This window comes from Sardina pilchardus, chromosome 2 (assembly GCF_963854185.1).
Source record: "Sardina pilchardus chromosome 2, fSarPil1.1, whole genome shotgun sequence".
In the NCBI taxonomy this organism is placed as follows: domain Eukaryota; kingdom Metazoa; phylum Chordata; class Actinopteri; order Clupeiformes; family Clupeidae; genus Sardina; species Sardina pilchardus.
In genome coordinates, this window is record NC_084995.1 from 25,852,554 (window position 1) to 25,876,661 (window position 24,108).

At 48.6% G+C, this 24,108-nt stretch overlaps 1 protein-coding gene across 1 annotated transcript in view; it reads right to left on the minus strand.

Annotated features, from left to right (window-relative positions):
• fat1a (FAT atypical cadherin 1a) overlaps positions 1-24,108 on the minus strand; it is a 78,154-nt gene that overhangs the window by 11,471 nt on the left and 42,575 nt on the right. Inside the window, 14 exon segments of the mRNA XM_062523542.1 lie at positions 203-431; positions 522-1,106; positions 2,403-2,600; positions 3,330-3,430; positions 3,433-3,472; positions 3,775-3,912; positions 5,106-5,320; positions 5,493-5,882; positions 9,524-9,757; positions 12,400-12,553; positions 13,205-13,401; positions 14,140-18,210; positions 18,998-19,208; positions 19,876-20,151. Of these exon segments, the coding sequence (XP_062379526.1) occupies positions 203-431; positions 522-1,106; positions 2,403-2,600; positions 3,330-3,430; positions 3,433-3,472; positions 3,775-3,912; positions 5,106-5,320; positions 5,493-5,882; positions 9,524-9,757; positions 12,400-12,553; positions 13,205-13,401; positions 14,140-18,210; positions 18,998-19,208; positions 19,876-20,151 (7,039 nt within the window).

Below are 24,108 nucleotides of genomic sequence, written 5' to 3' on the forward strand. Positions count from 1 at the left end.
TGTATGTGTGTGTGTGTGTGTGTGTGTGTGTGTGTGTAAAGGTTGTGTTCATGCCTTCACACAGACAGGTGGCCTGGTGCAGGTGTGTGTGTGTACGTGTGAAGGTTGTGTTCATACCTTCACACAGACAGGGGGCCTTGCGGTGGCGTGTGTGTGTGTGTGTGTGTGTGTGTGTGTGTGTGTGTGGAGGTTGTGTTCGTACCTTCACACAGACAGGTGGCCTGGCGCTGGTGCCGCGGCGTGACAAAGCTCAGCCTCGCTGTGCTGTACGTCGCCATGGCGGCCGACTCCAAGGTGACCGTCTCCTGGCAGAACCTCGCCGGGCAGTCGGACGGCAGGCCGACACAGAGCTTCTTGACGACGCGCACGATGCGCACGCCGGTCATCTCCTCTATGACCGCGACCGAGGCGTTGAGCTTCCGGAACACCACCTGTCCGGAGGAGACCATTCCGTCATGCGTGTGCCTCGCGTGTGCTCGCCCGCCCCTAAAGCACGGTGTGCGGTGGACGGCTGTACTTACCTCCTGAGGCTGGTAGGGGCTTCCGGAACGTTCCAGGGCCAGCAGCACCTCCAGGTCCCCGGAGGCGTCGGCCGCCGGCTGCAGGCTCACCAGCTGCACCTCGCCGCGCCGCACGCCCGCCATGTTGCGCAGCGCGCGCAGGAAGTTGCGCCAGTAGTCGCCGATGAACTCCTCGGGCGCGATGGCGGCGAAGCGCACGCCGATGGCGTTGTCCAGGGCGCGGCTCTCGGCCGGCCGCACGTGCACGCTGGCCCGCGCCGTGGCGCCGAACTGCCCGTCCGTCACCGTGACGTTGAGCGCGTACTGGCCCGCGTCCAGCGCCCCGACCGCCACCAGCTTGCCGTCGGTCGGCGAGATGGCGAAGAGGGCCGAGTCGGGCGTGTGGGCCAGGCTGTAGGTCAGCGTGTCGTACACGTCCTGGTCGGTGGCGTGCACTTTGCCCAGCACCCCGCCGGCGTACTCGTCGCCGGCGACCGTCACAAACACGTCCAGGGGCAGGATGGCCGGAGGGTGCACGCTCTCCTCGATCACCCGCAGGCTCACCAGAGCCGAGGAGTGGAGCTGCGGCCGACCGCTATCAGACACCTGAGGCAGACACGACACCACCAGAAAGGAAATGTCAAACTCAATTACTAACTTCTGCTGGAGTATTTACATAAACCTTTTACAGCTCTTACTCATGGGTGAGAGAACAAAGTGTTTCCAAGACACAGAATAGAACCTGGCACACACAACGGCCTTCATGACTGCAGTGATTTAAGACAGCCAGTAGAGGGAGCTTGTGGTCCAACATTCTGTTCCGTACCAGTGTGTGCGAGCGAGTTCTTCCCTTAGAGAAAATCCCTCTCTCTCTCGCTCACATGAACACATCGAGATCCCTATGCATAAGTAAATATTATTGCAAATGCCATTTCTTTTTAAAAAATCTATTTCTTTTTTTTCGCACACGTCCTTTGCACTGCAGCAGATGGGTCTACTCCACGTGCTGCGTACGAGGGGAAAGCACGGCTGACTAAAGCCTGGAATTCTGGGCCCGATCTTTAAAAATAAATAACGAGGCGAGCTGTAACGCACCCACCGGATAAAGCTGGTGGAGATTTCAGCGAGAGAGAGAGAGAGAGAGAGAGAGAGAGAGAGAGAGAGAGAGAGAGAGCAACTCAGAGTGCTGACTGCTGACTCTTTCCGCCCACCTAAACTCTGTTCTCTCACCGTCTCAGTTTCTCTCTCTCTCTCCCTCTCTCTCTCTTTCTCTCTCTCTCTCTATCCCTCGCTCGTTCTCTCTCACCACAGTGGTCTAGTTCAGCTGCAGGTCATTAGCACCAAAAACGGATGGATATCAAAACAGACAGAGAAACAGAGGAGAGAGACGGAGAAGGATAAAGATAAAGAGAGAGAGAGTGAGAGAGAGAGAGGGAGCGAGAGAGAGAGAAAGAAAGAAGGAGGGATGGCTGGAGAAAGAGAGAAGTAAAAAGCGGTGCTTTCATGTTTGACCCGCTTCTGCACTCTACAGGAGAGGGCGGCTGGGCTCTGGTGAACAGAATACCAAACAGCACAAAAGCACCCGGCGCCCAGACATTTACACATCTTTTTCACACTCCCTCGTTTCTTTCTCTCTGCATTCATTACAGCCAGGGTGCTGTTGCTGCTGCTGCACATGGAGGTTTCCCAAGAAGAGCAACACAAAAAAAAAAAAAAAAAAAATGCCCTAACACAAAACGCCCACAGGATGCAGTCCAAGAGCAAGAGGAGAGATGGGCAGAGACTGGCCAGAGCAGAGGGGGATGAGACAGGCAGGTAACGAGGAGCGCTGGCCTACGCCCCCGCTGGACCTGTCCGTCCCCCCCCGTCCCCCCCCCCCTGTGGGAGGTGCGGCAGACTCACCTGGATCTGCAGCAGGTACTGGTCTTTGGCCTGGCGGCTCAGAGGAGCAGCGGCCAGCAGCTCCCCCTGGGGGTTGATCTCGAAGGCGTTGTCCTCGTTGCCGCCGACGATGGAGAAGGTGAACGGCGGGCCGTTGTGCGAGGCGTCGCGGTCCGTCACGGTCAGCTGCAGAACGCTGGTGCCCACTGGCCGGTTCTCCTGCAGAACAACCAGAACAACCAGGTCAATCAGAACCTCTCTCTCTCTCTCTACAGAATACGGGTGTGATGGGTAAATTCTGCACAGCAGACACACTGACACAGAACCCACAAACTAAGCAGATTAAGACACCGCATTTCCCTCCACTAAAACTCCCCTGTCGTGCGTACTGCTGGAGATGCAGGTGCCAAGTTGCCTAAGCATCCTGAACAGATCAAAGAAGGTATTTTCCATAGGATAGAGTTACACGCTTAACATTCCTGCGACAGCTTCAGACCGGACAGCGGAGACAGTCTGCAAGCGAGCCCTTCATTTTCCTGTTGGTATTGTCTCACAGCACAAAAACCCAGTGGGCTTCAGGGCCGCTCGCTGGAATTGCTGTGAAATTCAATTCTGCTTTCTTTTCACTGCCGGGGACTCCAACAGGGAATGAGATGGTGATTCATGTTCTACCTGCCCCTCGTCTCTCTCTCTCTCTCTCTCTCTCTCTCTCTCTCTCTCTCTCTCTTTCTCTCTCATTCTCTCATGCTTGTTTTTTTTCACTTTCCACTCTATCGTCTATCACTCGCTGCTGTTCTCCGCTTTCTATCTAAACTATGCATCCGTCCTTTTGTCTTTCCATCCTCTATGTCTCACTTCATTTCAGTCCATCTCTCTTGAAGTGCTGCTTCCTGCCTCTCCCCCCCCCCTCCTCCCCATACACTAGTCTCAATCTCTCTCTTGGCTCACCTGGATGATGAGCGTGTAGTTGGCTTGAGAGAAAAGCGGCGGGTTGTCGTTCACATCCGACACGTCCACGTTGACTGTGGCGCTGCTGGATCTTGGTGGTTTCCACTGTCTGATGCCAGCACTGTCAGAGTGTAGCCAGAGGTCTGTACACACACACACACACACACACACACACACACACACACACACACACACACACACACACACACACACACACACACACACACACACACACACAAACACACACACACAGATCAGGATAACAAAATTACAACAACAGTTTCTGAAAACCAACATGGAAATGAACAAAAAGCACACACTATGCAGCCCAAACACTGTGGCTGTGGCCAGAGGCCTGCTGCGTGTGTTGGCTGGCAGGGGGGGCCAGAGTGGGCAGTAGGGGGGGGGGGATGAGAACGCCCCCTGCAGCTGCCAAGCGCCTCACCTTCTCTCGGTCCAGCGCCCGAGCCACCTTCACCTCTCCTCGCAGCGCGTCCATCGTGAAGGGGTTGCCCTGGTTACCGTCGATGATGGAGTAGCGTACTGGTTGAAGGAGGGCCCGTCGGCAATCGTCTGCCATGACCTGAGAGAGTCAGGGAAACGAGAGACAGAGAGGAAGAGAGAGAAGGGGGAAAGAGAGAGCGAGAGAGAGAGAGAGAGAGAAAAAAAGAGATGCATGACGACCCAGCAGGAACACACACACCTGTTTATAATAGATTAGCAAGGACACAGGTGTTACGGGGGAGAGTGTGACGGCACAGAGGCTTGAGCAGGACCACGAGGGCTCCTGAGGGAAATCAGAGTGCACGGGAGTGTAACGCCTCCAAGAATTACACCCACACTCTCATCCCACCGCCAGCCATTTATATTCACTGAGATCTGACATGTGAAGAACAACATACACAGAGGGAGAGAGAGAGAGATGGAGGGAGAGGGCTACCACACAGAGAGAGAGAGAGAGAAGGAGAGAGAGAGAGAGAGAGAGAGAGAGAGACGGAGAGAGGAAGAGGGGAGGGGAAGAGGGGAGGGAAGCGTGAGGAGCTGGAGGACAGGGAAATGGAATAGAGGGGAGGAAAGGACGGAGAGAAGCAAGAGGAGCAAGCAGGCGAGAGAGAGAGAGAGAGAGAGTTGGGTCGTGATGGCCTCTGGTAGCTTGCTGTAATGAGCCACACTTGTTTCTAATTAACAGGGCTGGGGGTGTGCCTGCTGTGCTAGGGCAGAGGGTAGGCGTGCGCACACACACACACACACACACAGAGAAAGAGCGAGAGAGCAGAGCAGAGCAGGGAGAGGAGACACACTAGAACTACGATAACTGTTATTATTATTATTATTATTATTATTATTCCAGACTGGTTGATCACTATTCAGGTAGATTCAGGTGATACAAAGAAATAGGGAGTAAAAGCAGACGGCGTAAAGTCACACTGTAGCAAAAGGTACAAGAGAGGAAGAGACAGTTCTGAAAGAGAGAATCGATCTGAAGACCCTTAAACTAGTCAGTTTGACAGGTGGCCAGAGGGCAGAGGCAGAGAAGAGTCTTCAGTGGAAGGAGGAGAGAGAGAGAAAGAGAGAGAGAGAGACCTGAGAGATGCAGAGTGCAAAAGACTCTGATTGATAGAGAAAGATCAGGGTGAAATAGAGAGAGAGAGAGAGAGAGAGAGAGAGAGAGAGAGAGAGAGAGAGAGAGAGAGAGAGAGAGAGAGAGAGAGAGAGAGAGAGAGAGAGAGAGAGAGAGAGAGAGAGAGAGAGAGAGAGAGAGAGAGAGTCCCTCACCACCACAACAGTCTTCCCGAGCTCGGAGTCCTCGCTGACCACAGCAGAGTAGACCCCCTGGCTGAAGAGGGGGCTGTTGTCGTTGACGTCCGTCAGGTTGATGTTGACGGTGGCCATGTCGCTTAGCGGCGGGGTGCCCCCGTCCGTGGCCTCCACCGTCAGGTAAAACTCGTGGCAGGTCTCGTAGTCCAGACTCTCAATCACAAAGATGTCACCTACGCAGCGAGGAAGAGAGGGAGCAAAAGAGAAGCAGGAGAAGAGGAGGAGTATAAAGGAGCAGAACAAAGGAGTACATGGTTATCAGTTCTAGGTTTACTGTGCATGGAAAATGTTACTATGGTAAGATATACATATGAATTATAGATATCTTATGAATTCAGAACATACCAGTTGAGGGGTCCACACGGAAGGCGCCGCGCTCGTTGCCGCTGACGATGGCGTAGGCGATCTCGTTGGAGCCCTCTCTCTCGCGGCTGGTGGCGTGCACGCGCAGCACCTGGGCGCCCGCCGTCACGTCCTCGGCCAGCGTGGCGGCGTACTCGCGGCGCTCGAAGACGGGCGGGTCGTCGTTGATGTCCAGCACGGACACCATGACGTCGCAGAGCGCCGAGAGGCGGCGCGGCGAGCCCAGGTCGGTGGCGCGCGCCCGCAGCGCGTAGACGGAGCGCAGCTCGCGGTCCAGCGGCTGCTCCAGGCGCAGCAGGCCGCTCCGCTCGTCCACCGAGAAGGTGCCGTCGGCCGAGTCGGCCAGGGAGAACGCCACCTCGGCGTTGGAGCCTGAGACGGCGAGGGGAGAGACGGAAGAGCAAGACGTGAGGAGAGAGAGCAACAACATCAGAGGAATGAAAAAATCAATTGTACCGTCTGCCCATAAATAAACAAGCAGAAAGGCAAGATGCACTATTTCAGTCCCAGACAGAGGGCAGGGAAACTGGTGTTCAAAACAATGGACGAGTTCATAAATAAACAGCCCACAGATGCTCATATAAATATGGAAGGCAGGAAACCTTTGCCCCTGGTCTGGAAGTTTAGAGACACATGGATAAACTATGAGGACATATCTTATATAGAGTATACATATATATATTTTATATCACATATATATATATATATATATATATATATATATATATATATATATATAGTATATCTGTATGTATGACAGATAAACTGGGCCGAGGAATTTGATTCTCCTTGCTCGTTATGAGCTATGGCTGAGTTAGGGGACAAGGCCAGAGGTATGGAGAGAGAAAGAGACCCAGGGGTGTAGAGCGAGGAAAAGAGAGAATCATGCACATGCAATGCGTTTCTGCACACACACACTCTCATTATATCTGCATTTATCAGCAAATCCTCCTTGCTCATTGCAGGTGAAAACCGACTAGCTCTCTGGTCGACTAACCCCACCACCAATAACAACACAGCCTTTAACACACACACACACACACACACACACACATAACAGGGACTACATTAAATACATAGAGTCACTATATGCACACTAATACACACACACACACACACAAACATCGGCAGAGTGTTTATCGGGCAAAATTGCCTCTGTGAAATTGCTTAATGATGGCTGAGTGGATTGTGCCAAGCCATTTAGCAATCTTCCCTCTCATCAGTAAACACATAATTTTGTGCTTGTCTCCTCCAGTTTTTTTCAAACTGTGAGATAGCCATGCACATAGAGGGGTGAAGAGGGTGGAGAGAGAGGGGAATTAACACTTCCATATTTTTTTTTCCGAGCGAGTGGTCTACTTGGCTACATTGAAGAGGCCTCCAGTTTTCAGGTGGAAAGAGTGTGTGCGAGAGACGTCAACGGGAAAGGGAGCCGTCTACGTGATGGACTGAGGCGTGAGAACGAGAATGGCATGTTCCCCACACAGATCTCCTTATCGGAGCCCAAGGGCACTGGCTCTGTCCGGTCCACTGTCCCCTGACTGCGCTGGGCACTTTCATGGGTACTGCCCGTGATAAGCCTGGATCATGCAGCGAACAGATAGCATGCTACACCTGACATGGCCAGAGCATCACTCCAACAGACACCACAAAAAAGAACACACAGACAGCACACACACACACACACAAAACGACTCAGGAACACTAAACAACGGCAAAAGACACAGGACCCCGATGACGCCAACAGCTTCACATTATCAAAGAACGAGTACAGAGACACACGCAGACAAAATGAATTCTTCGAATTCCGGCGATAACAAAAACCGGCCAAATCCTATCTCCTCTGTACTCTGTATAGGTCATAGTGATAACGGGCGAGGAACACACACACACACACACACACACACACACACACACACACACACACACACACACACACACACACACACACACACACACACACACACACACACACACACACACACACACACACACACACACAGTCTTGTTGGGAGTGGCAAGGGACTCTCTGAAGCAGCTGCGAGAACCTGACCTTATTCGGCTCTCCTTGTCTCTGCTAGTTCAGGTGCAAGCGCCATGCACCTCCATGGCAGTACCAGCGAAGCGCGGTCTTTTGAAGCGCCCTCAGCTTCTGCCTGACTGACCTAGTTCCACAATCTCATTGCGTCTGTCAAAGCCCTGCCTCGGGTCCTGGAGCGAGATAAAAGCCCCGGGTTCCAAACTGCCAACAGGAGGGAGGCGCGAGGCACATAAAGGAGGCCAAATATCTTGCGCCTCATCCTGTGATGTTTCACTGTGAGGTTAATGTGCACAGGCCAGCAAACACTGAGGAGTGTGTGTTTGTGTGTGTGTGTGTGTGTGTGTGTGTGTGTGGGTGTGGGTAGGTGTGTGTGTGTGTGTGTGTGTGTGTGTGTGTGTGTGTGTGTGTGTATGTGTGCGTGCGCAATTGAGTAGGGGACTTTTCAAACCTGTCCTCTGTTACCCTGCCACGTGAGATCCATTAGCCCACCATTTTGAAATGATGATAGCCAAATACGACTAAAGAAAGTAGTGGAAAGTATCAAGTGGTGGGAGAGGGTTTTTCAGTTTGGGTCAGAGGGAGATAGTCTCATAGCGCTGTTCGGAGAGCAGCATGAGCCTCTATCGACTGGGTGCTGTAGAGGGGAAGGGGAACTGCAATAGGGGGAAATAGAGCCGTTAACTTGCTAAGGGGATAAGGGGTGCGGGAGAGGGGCATTTGAGCACATCTGAGATCACAGGTCTCTGCTGCACTCCATCGGATGTGATCGGCATATGGTGTGGTATCTGAGGAAAAGAGGAAGAGGCTACTATGCAAGTGTGTGTCTGTGTCTTCGTGTGTGTATGTGTGTGTGTGCGTGTGTGTGAGAGAGAGAGAGAGAGAGTGTGTGTGTCTGTGTGCATGTGTAGGACTAGTGCGAGAGCGCTAGCTTGAAGGCCCTGCAGGTCTTGCACAGTCAGCAGTCTCCCAGGCTGCAGATTTAAAGAGCGCCTCTGCAGCCGTCTGCTCTGATTATCAGACTAATGATCGCTCTACTCAGGGGAATCACAGATCCAATGAACAGGCAAAAGCTCTGTGTAAGCACAAGCTAGGTTCTGCAACAGGTGCCGCACAACTCTCTGATGGCTCTAGTGTCACTGGGCTGAAGATAAATGCATACAAAATTTAGCAAATTTAAAGTTCACATAATCGTTTTTCCTCCTGTGTATAAGACTCCACAGTGCTGAACTTGTTATGACACTCATTAAGGGTATAGCCTGAGCATATGGGTGTGTGTATGTCTGTCTGTGTGTGTGAGTGTGTGTGGGTGTGTGAAAGAGATAGAGAAAGGGAAAGAGTGTGGGTGAGTGTTCACTAAATCACAGGTGATGTGAAGGTCCCTGAGCGCTTGCTGTTCTTGCTGAGGGTGAGTGAGTGAATATGAGAGGCCCGTCGCTGCAGCGTGAATGTTAAACAGAGAGAAGATTTCGCCTAAGCTGCGCTGGGATCTGCACAATGCCACCTTTTTGGGATTTCATATGATCTGTGGCTTAAGTCAGCTGCTATTCCTCTCAATAGGGCATGTGCATGACTGGATTTATTAGAGTTCTGTTAAAGTCTTCAGGTTTTTTTAGAAGCTGGCAGACTGCTTGATTTAAGAGGAATTACAGGCCTGGATATTAAGGGATGTTAATTGCCAGAGACCCTATGATTCAATACTGCAACAATGTGTCATTTCCGCTGCATTCTATTTTGCCATTCCACTGAATTACTTTGATTCTGAAAATAGACAGACTAGAGGAGAATACATTTTCTTCCAACTTCAGTTTCCTAAACTAGAGAAGTTGTCTCTTCAAAACTTTGCCGTTCTTTCAGTGACCTTCCGGAGACCATAAGTTGTTTTCCATGAGTCAACTAGGAGAGTGTGTTGGGGTGTGTTTGTATCTGTGTGTGTGTGTGTAAGAGAGAGGGGGAGACAGCACAGTGTGCATACCTGCGTCAGCATCTGTGGCCTGTAGACGTCCCACGATGGTGTGGATCTCAGTGTTCTCAAAGACCGTGATGGTGTAGGGGTTCGATGAGCATTGCGGAGCGTTGTCATTCACATCCTCTACCGTAATCTCCACATCAGCCTCGCAGTACCGACCCCCACCGTCCAGGGCCCGCACCTTCATCCGGTGAACGGCCTCTTCTTCTCGGTCCAGGGGCTGCAGCGTCTTCAGCTCACCTGCGGGGGACGGAGGGGACAGGGTGACAAAGAGAGAGAAGAAATCAATACTTACATCCCACTCCTATTGTCATGCAGCAAACAAACATGAAAAAGCATGGAGCTGTGCGCCTTTGTTTGTGACTTTGCTTTGCAGTACAGGTTTCTGCAGCAAATCTTCACCCACAGTCGACCCTGACAGAATCAGTAAGTGCACAGGTTACGATAGAGAGAAAGCAAAACAGACAAATAAATAAGACAAATAATTCCATTTCTATTCAGCAAGCACATTGATGGAATGGTGTAGACGAGAGCTTTTCCACACCGATTCGAGTAGAGGCCTGACAGAAATTCTCTGACAAAACACAGCAGGGCTGTCAGAGGCAGCTGACCGCAAAACATCTTCCAGTGTGCTGCCTCCAAACACCATCAAAGGCAGAGCCAGGCTTCCAAACAGCTAGCTTATACTCTTCAGAGGCAAAATAAGTAAATAATTCAGCAGAAGTTTGAGTGTGGGTGGAAATGAGTGTGTGTGAGTATCTGTGTGTACTTGAAGTTCGTTGAGTCCACATACTGTACAGTATGTACATGTGTGTCTGTGTATTTATGTTACCTACTGTTTGTGTATGTGTATGTGTGTATGTGTGTGTGTGTGTGTGTGTGTGTGTGTGTGTGTGTGTGTGTGTGTGTGTGTGTGTGTGTGTGTGTGTGTGTGTGTGTGTGTGTGTGCGTGTGTGTGTGTGTGTGTATGTGTGTGTGTGTGTCTGTGTGTATGTACAGTATGTACCTATGTGTGTGTGTTTGTGTGTGTGTGTGTTTGAAAGAAAGATAGAGAGAGAGAGAGAGAGAGAGAGAGAGAGAGAGAGAGAGAGAGAGAGAGAGAGAGAGAGAGAGAGAGAGAGAATGAGAATTGTGATTATGACTACGTGGGGAGGCACTGCAGGACACCAGGATCCACTGGCTTAGAGATGGAACAGATGAGCGCCAGAGAGCTACCACTGGGAAAAAAGCATCTGCCAGACCTCTTTGGGAGAAAAAAAAAATCAGTTCCAGAAAAATAAATCAGTCTCTCGGCATCATTGACACACAATAGAGCACTTTCTCCTTTTCCCTCAAGAAGAAGATAAATAAATTAAAACAGCAAACAAAAAAACACTCCAGATTCATTAAACTTGCACCACTGCAGTTGCTCTGATTTAAGCCAACTGTCTTGGCTTTCCCTTTTCCCCCAAAGCACCACCCACTCACCCACCACTACAAAGCATGCAGTTAAATGGCTGCTGTTTGGCGGCTGTCTTGTTGCTGCTGTCAGAACAGTTCCATTTACACTAATGGATGCCGTTTTTCAAGCTGTCTATTAGCTTAAGATGAGCCATCAGGATATATGGACTGGGACTTCTCCCCACGCGGGAATTTCTGCGTTACTAGAGGAAGACGGACAGGACATGAGCTGTCAGTGTGAGAAAATTACAGATCCTAAACATCGAGGCCGACGCCCCTCACAGCTGGGACTCGACCCCGAGACGTATTAAATGAAATTAATGACAGGGCTTTGGACCGAATGCTTCACTGCAACTACGGGCATGAAAGATGCACACGCATGCACACACACTTGCACACATGTGTGCTGAAGCAGGGATTAGAATTCAATCAGATTTGATGTTTGGAACAGGACTGCAGGAATCACTGAGGATTATACTCCTGCCTTGTGCTGTGCTCTCAGAAGGCAGTGGCATTAGAGCCATAACACAGAGTATCTGAACGGTAACATCAAAGCTATTTTTCATATATTTTCATTTGAAAGTTGTGTTTCATTGTGTGTGTGTGTGTGTGTGTGTGCGTGCGTGTGTGCGTGCGTGCGTGCGTGCGTGCGTGCGTGCGTGCGTGTGTGCGTGTGTGTGTGAGTATGTGTGATAAGTGTGTGAGTGTGGCTGGAGATACCAGCATGAAGAATGTTAGCAGGGGTTTTATTGTTGGTATCTGGTCATGCATGTGTAAGGCTACGAAGACATTCAGGGCTGCCTTTGTCCCTTGGTCATCAGTACGACAAAGTAGCTGTTAAAAAAATGAGACACAAAGACTGACATTGACTTCAGCCTTGGACAACACCGTGCTTTGAATACACATCACAAGGACTGAAGGCCACTGCGGACGTTCGCTCCCCGTGAGGAAGATGGCCGAATGCCCGACTCCATAATGTGACAATGACGGAGTGGAGTCTGAGAATAACCTCTGCTGGGCTGACATCCCTATGGGGGCCTGGGGTCTAGTTTGGGCTCCTGAAGCCCAGCTTCACCAAACCACTCATGATGTAAGGTTAAGAGCTCAGTTCCTGAACAAGCTGAGAAAATAGTATTTCACCACATAACAGGGCTGAGCTCTTCACATCAATGAGGTGCAGTCCACTTCACTTGCATACAGCACGGATACAACGGGCAAGTGAATACGTAAAATGCAGTTGCAAATGTCTACTATATAACGTCTGCTAATTCTACACTGGCCAGACGACTTCATTTAAAAAAAAAGAAAAAAAAAGAGATGACATCTCTATTCTAGTCAACTGCAAGACCAATAGGTACTGTAATTTCTCCTTCAGTAAACGCTGATCTGAGCTTCTGAGTGATCGGAGTGGTGTTCCGTGACGTGCGTATCCTTCACTTTACCTGTGTCTGGGTCGATGGTGAAGTGCTGTGCGCTGCGTCCCACCAGCTCGTAAGAGATCTGGGCGTTGGAGCGGATATCCGCGTCGGTGGCAGAGACTTGCAGAATCAGCCTGCCTGGAGAAGCGTTCTCTGGAACGGACTCAGCGTAGAGCGACTACACAGCGAAGAAAGAGAGAGAGAGGGGGGGGGGTGGGTCAGAGAGGAAAACAGGGATATGGAGAAAAGAGAAGAAGGGAAAGAGCAGGGGGGGCAGAGGAAGACAGGGATATGGAGAAGAAGAAGAAGGGAAAGAGAGGGGGGAAAGGAATGAAAGCAGAGAGGCAGATGGAATGGAAAGAATGGCAGTTACGGTAGAGGTATAAAGACAACAGAAATGAGAGGAATGAAGGTGAAGCGGGGGTAGAGAGACAAAAGAGAACAGAATTATAGTCATTTCACTTCCACTAAGAGAGTACAGACATCGCAATAATCAAAGTTCAAAAGGAACAGTCAAGTTGGCAAAAAATAGTCACTTTTCACACAGCCATTTGTCTGTAATTTCCTCGTGCTTCTACAAATCCTCTACTTTAACAGAGTGGCTTCAAGTGCTCCATGAAATAGCATTTGTACAATTCTTTTAGCACTTATTAGAAATAGCTTGAAAACAGCGGATTTTGTATAAATGTATTTCATCGAGACACCTTCACAATATAATATACTGTATAAAATAACATAATGTAATGTGATAGAGTAATTATCATCTTATTTTATTTAGGACATTGTCACTATTGTTTTAATGATGTGAATATGGGTTGTTCCAACATACCTTCTCACACACAGGGCTATTGTCATTGGCATCCAGCACCTTGACCTCGACCACAGCCTTGGCTACAAAGGTCCCATCAGTGGCAGTGATGTTCAGCAGGTAATTGTCTCTCTCCTCACGGTCCAGGGCCTTCCTGACAGACACCTTCCACTCATTCTGGATATGCTCGATGGCAAACTGTCCCAGGGGATCGCCTCCTGCAGTCACATAGTCAAGGGGAAGAACAGTCAGAATTATCATGAAATTATCAAAAATGTACAGAAATGAGATTATTGTATTTATGCATACATAAGTACTTGGACTAAGTGGAGAGAGTCATAAAACAGTTGAGACCACAAAACTATAAGATAAATGCTATACATAATAGTGACATAGAATAGGCAATACTATCAATGCCCAGTACCACGTAAGTGATAAATAAATAGCAAAATAATGTTAATAATCAATTGAACATCAATTTGTGTTGTATACATACACATATGTGAATGTGTTGTAATACTGTGTGGCTCCTGAGGAACTGAAAAAATAACAAGCATTTGGTTCAGTTCTTGCTGTATGTGGCTGTAAGCCTACATCACCACAAACTGTGAGAAGCAATTTCCAATATTTGTCTAATAAACCTGGCAGAGTTATCCACACAAGTTAATTAATACCAGAGGAAGTGCATTTCCCCTGTCGATTTCAAAAGTGCTACTGGGATAATTAAAGCCTTTTTTCTTTCTTCCTTTTTCCATTAATATAACCCAAATATTTTTATGGAATCTCTGCTGATTAGTAAGTTGCAGATAGAAAAAAACAGCCAAAATGTTTGCTCTATTAAATTGAGTAAATATGGCTGCAGACTGAAGTGTCTAGAAGTATCTGGGACACTAATTTACCCAGATTCTTAGGTTGTACACTTAGTTTCCATTACAATTTATAACAAGCATTCATACCTGTGATGAAGTAGTTGACTTGTTTGTTGATGTCCTCTGCATCAGCGTCAGTTGTGCTAAGGATGGCTATCACCCCACTCGGTGGTGGGTCATCTTCACTCACAGTGCCCTTGTAGATTTCAGCCGTGAAGCGGGGTGGGTTGTCGTTCACATCTGCCACCATCACCTCCACCTTGGTACTGGCCACCAGCTGTACTTTTTCCCCACGGTCAGTGGCTAGGATAGCCACAGTGTACTTGCTCTTTTTCTCGCGGTCCAGCTCCTTCAGCGTCGTCACCCATCCCGTCTCGCTGTTGACGGCAAAAAGCTCGGCAATCTCTGCCGACTCTTGGGTTGAGTCCAGGCTGTACACTACCTGACCGTTGGTGCCAGAATCCAGATCTGTAGCTTTCACTTGGATCACAGAGGTTCCACTTGGGAGGTTCTCCACCACAACTGCTTCATAGGGGTTTGCCTCAAAAAGAGGCTGGTTGTCATTGACATCTTTAACCTGAATGTTGATATCCACAGAGGATACAACCTCTCCTACTTCGTTCTCACTCTGAGCCTGCAGTGTAAGCTGGTACCATTTGGTTGTCTCATGATCCAAGCTCTTTTCCAACTTCAGGGACCCACTTTCTCTGTCGATTACAAAGATGTCTTCTAGATTACTCTCTACGGTGTTTCCCTTCACCAGGCTGTAGACGACAGCCTGTTCACTCTCGGCCTGGATGACATCAATTTCTGAACCAATCGGGAGATCTTCATCGATGGGGAATCTGTAGTGAGGCTCAACGAATTTTGGTACAGACACCTCTGGGGCAAGAATTCGGATATAGACCGGGACAAGAGACTGTTTCGAGAGGTTTCCTGCATCCTTTGCCCTCACATAGAAGGTGTAGAGGTCATTCTCCAATCCAACGAGACTCTCTTTAGTCACAATGATTCCTGTGAGTGGATGGATCTCAAAGTTCTCTTGCACGCTCTCAGAATCAGCCTCTATCGCATAGGTGATGTCAGCATTGCTTCCTTCATCTGTATCCGACGCCATGATTTTAACCACCGAGGTTCCTCTGGGGACATCTGAGGCAACATTCACCCTGTACTCTGCGGCCCTGAACTGAGGTGTGTTGTCATTGATGTCCGTAAGGATGACATTAATGGTGCAGAAGCCCACCTTTCCTCCACCGTCTTTGGCCATCAAAGAGATTGGGATGACCCTCTCAAGGGGATTCTCACGATCCAAGCTCTCCAAAGTAAAGATCTGGCCTCTTTCATTAACAGAGAACTTGTCTTTCGCAAAGTCATTTAAAATATGGTAGGTCAGCTGTCCATAGGTTCCTGAATCATCATCATTTGCCTCAACCTCTGCAACCAAGGTGCCTGCAGGGGTATTTTCCAGCAGTTCAACAACGTAATCAACTTGAGGGAAAGTTGGGTTATGGAAGTTAGCCCCAACAGTTGTTACTTTAACAAGGGCCCAGTTCCTAAATACGCCATCAGAAACAGATACATTGAGATTGTAGAGAGGCTCCATGTGTGGTTTCCTGTGGTTAGAGATGATAATGGCACCAGTACTTTTGTCCATGGCAAAGTTCTGTGCTTCGTTGCCGGAGAGAATGGAGAACTCCAACTTGCCAGCATCTGAGCTGTCAGAATCAGACGCCTGCACTTGGGTGACAAAGTGTTCACGAGGTGCCAGTTCACTGACACTGGCCTCATATAATCTCTGTGAGAAAACTGGAGCATTGTCATTCAAGTCCGTGACATGCACTGTGACAACAACCTCACTGGAGAGAGCGGGAACTCCTCCATCAACAGCTCTCACAGTCAGCTTGTGCCGGGTCATTTCTTCATGGTCAAGCGCCCGAGATGTCGAAATGACACCAGTGTCACGGTCAATAGTGAAGTAATCTGAGCTCTTGTCCTTTTCCTCTATTATCTGGTAGAAGATGACTTTATTGTTTCCAGTGTCTGCATCCGTGGCAGTGACCTGCAACACAATTGTTCCAATTACTGAGGCTTCAGAGAGGCTTGTCTCATAGAACTTATCTTGGAACACCGGAGCGTTGTCATTGACATCTTCCAAAATAATATCGACGAACACGCTGGACTGTGCACCAGTCAGAGAGTCTGTTGCACTCACACTCAACTTGTAAGCCGGGTGCGTTTCAAAGTCCAACGGCTGAATCACCTGAATAACTCCAGTGTTAAAGTTGATGGCGAACTGACTGAGAGGATCTCCTTCTGAGATGGTGTACACAATACGAGGACCTTCTGATTCATTAGCTTGAACATGCACAACTGGAGTAAGCAACTGTATGTTCTCAGGAATTTCCAGACTGTAGAATGACTTCTCAAACAATGGGATGGCTTTGTTCACCACAGTAATCGGGACCTCTACAGAGGCAGAAAGGGATGGCTGACCCTCGTCTCTTGCGACAACAGTTACTACAAATTCAGTGTTCAGGTATTCTTTCTCAAACTGTCTTTTCAGGGAAATTTCACCGGTCTGGCTTATCTCGACATAGTCATTTTGTTCTTGTAGGTGATAAAAAATCTCAGCATTGTTACCAATGTCAGCATCTGCAGCCGTGACTTGTCGGATGACCTGGCCCACTTGTGCATCTACCTGGACAAGGGCATGGTATGGTAGGTTGAGAAACACGGGTGGATTATCATTAGAATCCTCAATAGTTATTACCACCAGAACATGGGCAACATCTTCTAAGTCTTCCCTTGTCACCTCGACCACCACATCATAGGTATCCTGTTCTTCTCGGTCAAATGGTATGCCTGTGGTTGACAGGGCTCCAGAGGTGCGGCCAATTTCAAACCTCTTATCAGGGTTCAGAATGGTGAAGAAAAGTGGTTCGTTGACCTGATTTCCAACAGCGGTGATGACAGCCAAAGTCTTCTTTTCTAAAGAGTTTTCTTGAACTGTGACCTTGTATGAAGTCTGCTTGAGTTTCAGAGTGCTCTCTTTGTTCTCTTTAACATTGATCTTTACTGGAACTGTGCTAGCAAACCTGCCATCAGACACTCTTACCCTGAGCTCGTACCTGCTTCTCAGCTGTGTGACGTTCTGTATGGAGATGATGCCGGAAACGGGGTCCATTTTGAACTTGTCTCCAATATTGCCATCTGAGATGGAATAGATAAGTCTGGCATTAGGCCCAGAGTCTGAGTCTGTGGCATTGACTGCAACTACCTCAACCCCTTTGTATGTCGGCACTAACACTGAGGTCTCATAATGGTCCTGGTTAAACTTTGGTGAGCAGTCGTTAACATCAATAACCTCGATGGTTACATTTGCAGCCTTCTCAGCAAAGAGTCGGGGCATTCCCATGTCATGAACCTGTACAGTGAAGCGGAAAGTATTTCTCTGCTCATAATCCAACTCAGTGGTGGTCCTGATTGCCCCTGTGCTAGAGTCTATGGCAAAGTAGTTATGGGCAAATGGCTCCACAATCTGATAGATTAAACGAGAGCTGGCATCCTGGTCTGCATCTACGGCTCGAATAACTAATGGGGTATTGTCTCTGGTCAAAATGACACTGTTGACAGGTGCTGACTCAGTAACTATCCCAATGAACTCTTCCTGGATGAATACCGGTGCATTGTCATTCTCATCCTTCAGATGGACAAGCAGAGAGGTGTTGCTCGCCTGTCCTGCCATGTTGGTCCCCTGAATGGTGAGCTTGAAGGAAGGAGTTGCCTCATAATCCAGTGGCATTTGAGTTATCACTACTCCTGAGTTGGGGTTGATGTCAAAAGCTCCGTTAATATTCCCATCCTTGATCTGGTAGAAGACAGATGACTGACTGCTAGCTGAAACTAGATGTACGAAGGTTCCAGACGGGGCTAATTCGCTAACTTCTGCAGAGTACTCCTTTTCTGTAAACCTTGGCGTGGCATTGTCAGAGATTGTCACAGTAATGTCGACTGTTGATGTGGCACTCATGGATGGTGTTCCCTTGTCTGATGCTTTCACCACCAGCTGGAATTGGCTTTGACTATTCCGGTCAAGTTCCTTTGCCACAGTAACGGTTCCCAGGACAGGATCAATGGCAAATGAATTTGCAACATTTCCTGTAGACAAAACATACAAAAAAATTAAAAATCAATCCTATTGACAAGTTACACTTACTAAGCAATTCTCTCAAGATTTTAAAACAGTGTGTGTCTGAGTCAAAATTAAATTAAACTATAAGGACATTACTGCAATCATAAGGACCCTATTAGCATAATTATATTGCTCTCAAAGGCATGGTTCGCAGATTAACATTAGCAAAGATTGTATGATAGTGCCGACACTGCATTTACACAAAAGTAATTAATATGGGGTCCTCCCTTCCAGCAGCCAGACCAATAAGCTGCCCACTCACGTTCTTTTTACACTGCATACACTGCAGTCCAGTCAAGGACATTTCAATTAGCTCCAGAGTTCAAAAATATCTCTGAAATGTGCACACTCTGTGACATTTATGGCTGAGTCTCCCCTCCCCAAACATGACGTGTTTATCCACAATAACAATGCTGGGAAAATGAGAGGAGGCATCTGCTGGCCTCCTACATCTCAGCTAGCTCTCTGCCTCTATCTCTCCGTCCTTTTTCTCTGTCTGCAACACATTACAGTCATTATACTCTCACTCTGTCAAATATTCCATTCATGAGTAGACATCCAGTGGGCAGAAGACCCTTGGATGACACACATGCATTCAGATCCCACGGTTACTAACTACTCGCTAGCAGGCTAAACCCCCGGCCTGGATGCTCTGGGTGCTTGTGAGTGGAGCTTTTTATGAAGTCATGATCGGCATGTGAGGAACGGAGCACAGGGATGTGATGTGGCATCTGAAATGTTGTGTTTAGTCACCTGACTCGATGCTATACATAATCTCGGCGTTCTGTCCCTTGTCCTTATCCAGGGCTGTGATCTGGAGGACAGCCGAGCCGACGGTCGCCGACTCAAAGACGCGCCCCACGTATGGGATTCCGGTAAACCAAGGGGCGTTGTCGTTGGTGTCTTCCACGTTGACTATGACTCGCACCATGTTTCGCTTCACTGGGATGTCTTGATCTCTGACCTGAGTAGTGTGAAGGGACACGATAGGAGGGACAGGGAAACAAAACAGAGGTGTTGGTGACACAAGCTCAAAGTTATCCAGTCCATTAATACACACCATAATCCAATCACATCACCAAGTATAGTCTCAACAGCAAAGCAACAATCAATCCATCTGTCTTTTTTAACACGCACCTCATTGGTATGAACTCATAACAATTCAAGAGAAGCACATCAGGTGCAGCACACCTGGTTGATTATACATGCTAAATGAATAAACCAAACTAACTAACAAACCCAGCCTTACAGGAACAACAACAATGATACGGACAGAATGCTGAAATTGACTGCTCTCAACATTAAACAGAGACAGCTGAAAAACAGTTTGCAGTTCTTGTTGCTAGGGTGTAACACACAAAATAGTCTATCTTGGTACTGGTGTTGTTGCTATAGTTGACTTTATAAACAGAAGTGTTGTGGCACACTCGGAACTTAAGATTTTTTATTCCAACGTTTCGGCTTACAAGGCGTAAGCCGAAACGTTGGAATAAAAAATCTTAAGTTCCGAGTGTGCCACGACACTTCTGTTTATATTTAACCTTTACCGCCGTGAGCACCTCACAAGGTGTGCGTTTACTCATTCAAACGAAAATGCTATAGTTGACTTTCACATAACACTCCCAACCCACCATTATTGTGAGCGTGTGTGTCCGCATGGTCTCGTGGTCCAGTCTCTCGGCAGTGTACAGCACTCCGGTTCCCGGGTCCAGTCTGAACTTGCGCAGGCTGAATGGGTCGGTGCTGCTCAGGAGCGTGTAGGTCAGCTTGTTCTTCTCGTCCAGGTCGGTGGCGCTGATCTGCAGGACCTCCGTGTCCGGCGCCGTGTCCTCCGCTATGCTCACCTCATACTTGGGCTGAGAGAACTGGGGTCGGTGGTTGTTGGTGTCGATCACTCGGATCAGCACCTATTGTGTGGAGAGAGAGAAAAAAAGGAGAAGGTGAAGTGAGTATATGAAAAAAACAGTGTCAGAAGGAAAGTAAGGAACAGAAGAATGGCAGTGTGTTTTAGAAGAACTGACAGATGTGTGTGTGTGTGTGTGTGTGTGTGTGTGTGTGTGTGTGTGTGCGCGCCTGGGTGTATGTGTGTGTGCGCATTAGAGCACAAAACAACAAAAAAAACACCTAAGTGAAAACAGCTTCACAGTAGAAGCAGAAAAGAGAGTGAGTTCTGTGAAGAGTTGACAGGCAGATAAAAAATGAGAAAGAGATTTTTTCAGGGCTTTCCATCACATGCACATTAGTGCTGTTTTGAGTTAATCGATCTACATAATAGACCAGATGATACTTTAAATGCTGGGATGCTTGTCACTTCCAACAAGCAATCAATGTTGGCTAACCTTCGCCAACCAAAATTAAATGTGGGTGGTTGTTAAGGAGGTTGTGATAGCTATGGAGTGACATTTACTTCAGTAAATACCAAGTGAAGTCAGACTGCGATGTGTTATTTAATTTACTGTTTCATTTTGGAACACCAGCTCTGAGTGAAATGTCAATGTGCTTGTTAAATTGTTACAATCTATTCGTCACAAGGCTGAAGTCTGATGAATTCGACACATTATGAACAGATGCACAGGGACACATTCTGACACTCCAACAGATAACAAGAAACAAATCACACACATGCGCCTGCACACACACCCACACACACGTGCCCACACACACACACACACACACACACACACGCGCCCACACACACACACGCACACGCACACACACACACACACACACACACACACACGTACTGTACACGTACACAAGTGCCTTTTCTCTCATTTCCACTGGATTATTTACAAAACAAAAAGGAATAAGCAGAAATAACCGGTGCAATCACAGTTTCTTTGCTATTTCTTTAACATGATATAATCAGTCTCCTGGACTTTCGAGCAAGGAATTAACCCACTAAGAGGAAAAATGCCATACTGCAAAAGCAATCTTTCTTTTTTTTCCATGACCAAAAATGGAGAACAAAAGATAAACCTCAGATTAGGCAGGTACATTCCTTCCAGCAGGGGGCAATGTTCAACATAGATCAAGCCACACACACACTCACACAAACACACACACACACACGCACACTTAACACAAAAAAGCGTCGTCTACAAAGCCCTGGGAGCCAGCTGCTGAGCTGCCACGCGGACAAAGCAGCGTTTGGGGGAGACAGCGCTTCTCATTGTTGCGGAGCCGATGCTTTTAGACAAAACCCTTTTAACAGACTAAAATGAATTCTGAAAAAAAAAAAAAAAAAAAAAAAAGAAACACACAGAGAAAACACAAAGGGGGAAAAAGCCGGGCTGACCTGTCTAGTGTTGAGTGCAGACTGTCTTGCCTGCTATAGATGCCTGCCTGCCTGTGCCCGTCATACTAACATAGCTGGTGTTCAGTGTAGACTGTCTTGCCTGCTATAGATGACTGCCTGCCTGCCTGTGCCCGTCATACTAACATAGCTGGTGTTCAGTGTAGACTGTCTTGCCTGCTATAGATGACTGCCTGCCTGCCTGTGCCCGCCATACTAACATGGCTGGTATTCAGTGCAGACTGTCTTGCCTGCTATAGATGACTGCCTGCCTGCCTGCCTGCCTGTGCCCGTCATACTAACATGGCTAGTGTTCAGTGCAGACTGTCTTGCCTGCTATCGATGCCTGCCTGCCTGCCTGCGCCCGTCATGCTAACATGGCTGCCGGGGACGCGGTGGCGGCTAGCGCGGCCGATTTTTGAAGCCAGGCCTCATGGGAGCTCTCAGCTGGGGGACGATAGCGAGCTCATTGCCAGCACTCTCTCCCTCCAGCAGCTGCTGGTCTCTCAGGGGCTGCCGAGGCTGTTTCATGGCCTGCCAGGAGTCACCGTGCCTGGGCTCGGAGATCTGAGGCTGTCCCTCCATCCCACCCCACCCCACACCCCAGAAGCCCAGCGCCCCCCCCCCCCCCCCCCCCCCCCGTCACTGTAGCCCAGGTTACTCCATCTCTCCCTTTCAGCAGACACTGTTGGGGGATGGGGGTTGGGGGGGTGGGGTGGGGAGCGGAGCCCTGGCCCACACAATGCCGAGATGCCTGGGCAGCGGCAGATAGGGCTTCTGCTGAATGGGATGGCTATTCATGGAGCTGATAGTGACGGCCACAATGGTGACAATGGCGGACAAATGACACGACGAGCCAATCTGCTTGTCTCCCTGTGTGTACGGATGCACCAGCAAAGGTGTGTGTGTATGCTGTGTCTGCGTGTGTGTGTGTCTTTCTGCGTGCGAGTGTGTGTTTGCAAGCGTGTCTGAATGGTTTCATATAGCACGCAGCGTTGATTGCCTTGATGCATGCCTTCTTCATGACACCTCTCTCTCCCCACCTCCTACCTGCTGCCGACTGAAGACTTGAAATCGTCACAATTCTCCAGAGAACAGTTCTTCACGCGCAAAAGAATCACACACTCAATGCAAGTGACATAAAGCAGATCTCCTATGAGACATCTCTGAAGCACACACTCTTAGTTGTGTCACACAGAGTCTGAGGGCCCAACACATGGGAAGATTAAAGAGAAAGACTTGCAGAGACAGAATATAGAGGAAGATGAAAAAAAGAAAGAAGAGATGATCAACAGATTGAGAGATATTATGAAAGAGATGAGAGAGACGAAGACGGCCAAGAGAAAAAACTGAGAGCAGTGTGTGTGAAAGAAGATCTCGCTTAAAAAATGCATGTCTACAGCCGAACCAAAAAGAAAGGGCGATAGGGTAGACAAAGAAAAAGAGAAGAATTAGGAGAAAAGTATAAGGTGAAAAAGTCAGGCAGAAAGAAAGCTGACTAAAGATGGCAAGCAGTACAAAGACAAGCTGAACAGGAACAGACTGTGCACAGGGGAGCAGCTTGTGGTTCTCCTGCAGTGAGATTATGGAGTGTGTGAGAGAGAGAGAGAGAGAGAGAGAGAGAGAGAGAGAGAGAGAGAGAGAAAGAGAGAGAGAGTGTATGTGTGTGTGCGCCTGGGTATCCTGGCAGTGCTTCGGCCTGTGAGATGCCCGCGTTGGAATGCAGTTTGCTGGGATCAGCTGAGCCCAGCAGAACGCCTTCCTGGAGCCAGAGGCCCACCAGCCGAGAGAGAAGCCCTGCTGTAACCCCTCTAATAACAATCCACTAAAACGCCACACACACACACACGCACACACACATATATGCAACACACATATTCCATTACAGACATGTGTGGATGTATCTACACACACACGTTTAATTTTCTTAAGCTGCCCAAAGAATCACGCTGACATACAACAACAGAGTTCCCAATGCAGATGGCAAATAAATCTGGCAAAAAACAACAACATTTCCTCATATACAGCTATGAATGAGTCTTTGGACACACACACACACCAGGAAAATGGCAGTGTGTATAGAACTGATGGGGGGGGGGGGGGGGGGGGATAGGGAGGTGTTGCAGTGTGGGAAGGGGTGTGTGAGACAGACAGGACAGCACAGGACAAAATGGTGCCAGCTCCCAGAAAGCTGTGCAACATCCATCAGCCGCCCACACAAAGAGAGAGAAAGGAGGCGAGAAGGCTGAGAGAAAACGCCACCAGCGCAGTGCCTAGCTCAGGACACGTGACAGCTTAGACATTGCCAGCCTGTTGCACAGACACCACTGCCTACTGCCAGGTGGCAGGTCGAAGGGGCCATATAGTCTGGCAGTCACACACACACACACTCACATACACACATCATAGAAAGACGACTGGTACGTGTCACACCGCTCGCTCAAGAACACACGGTGAACACACACACGTACACACACACACACACACACACACATTCATACACACACATACACACACCATAGAAAGACGACACACAATACACACACACACCACAGCACAAACATGCAGC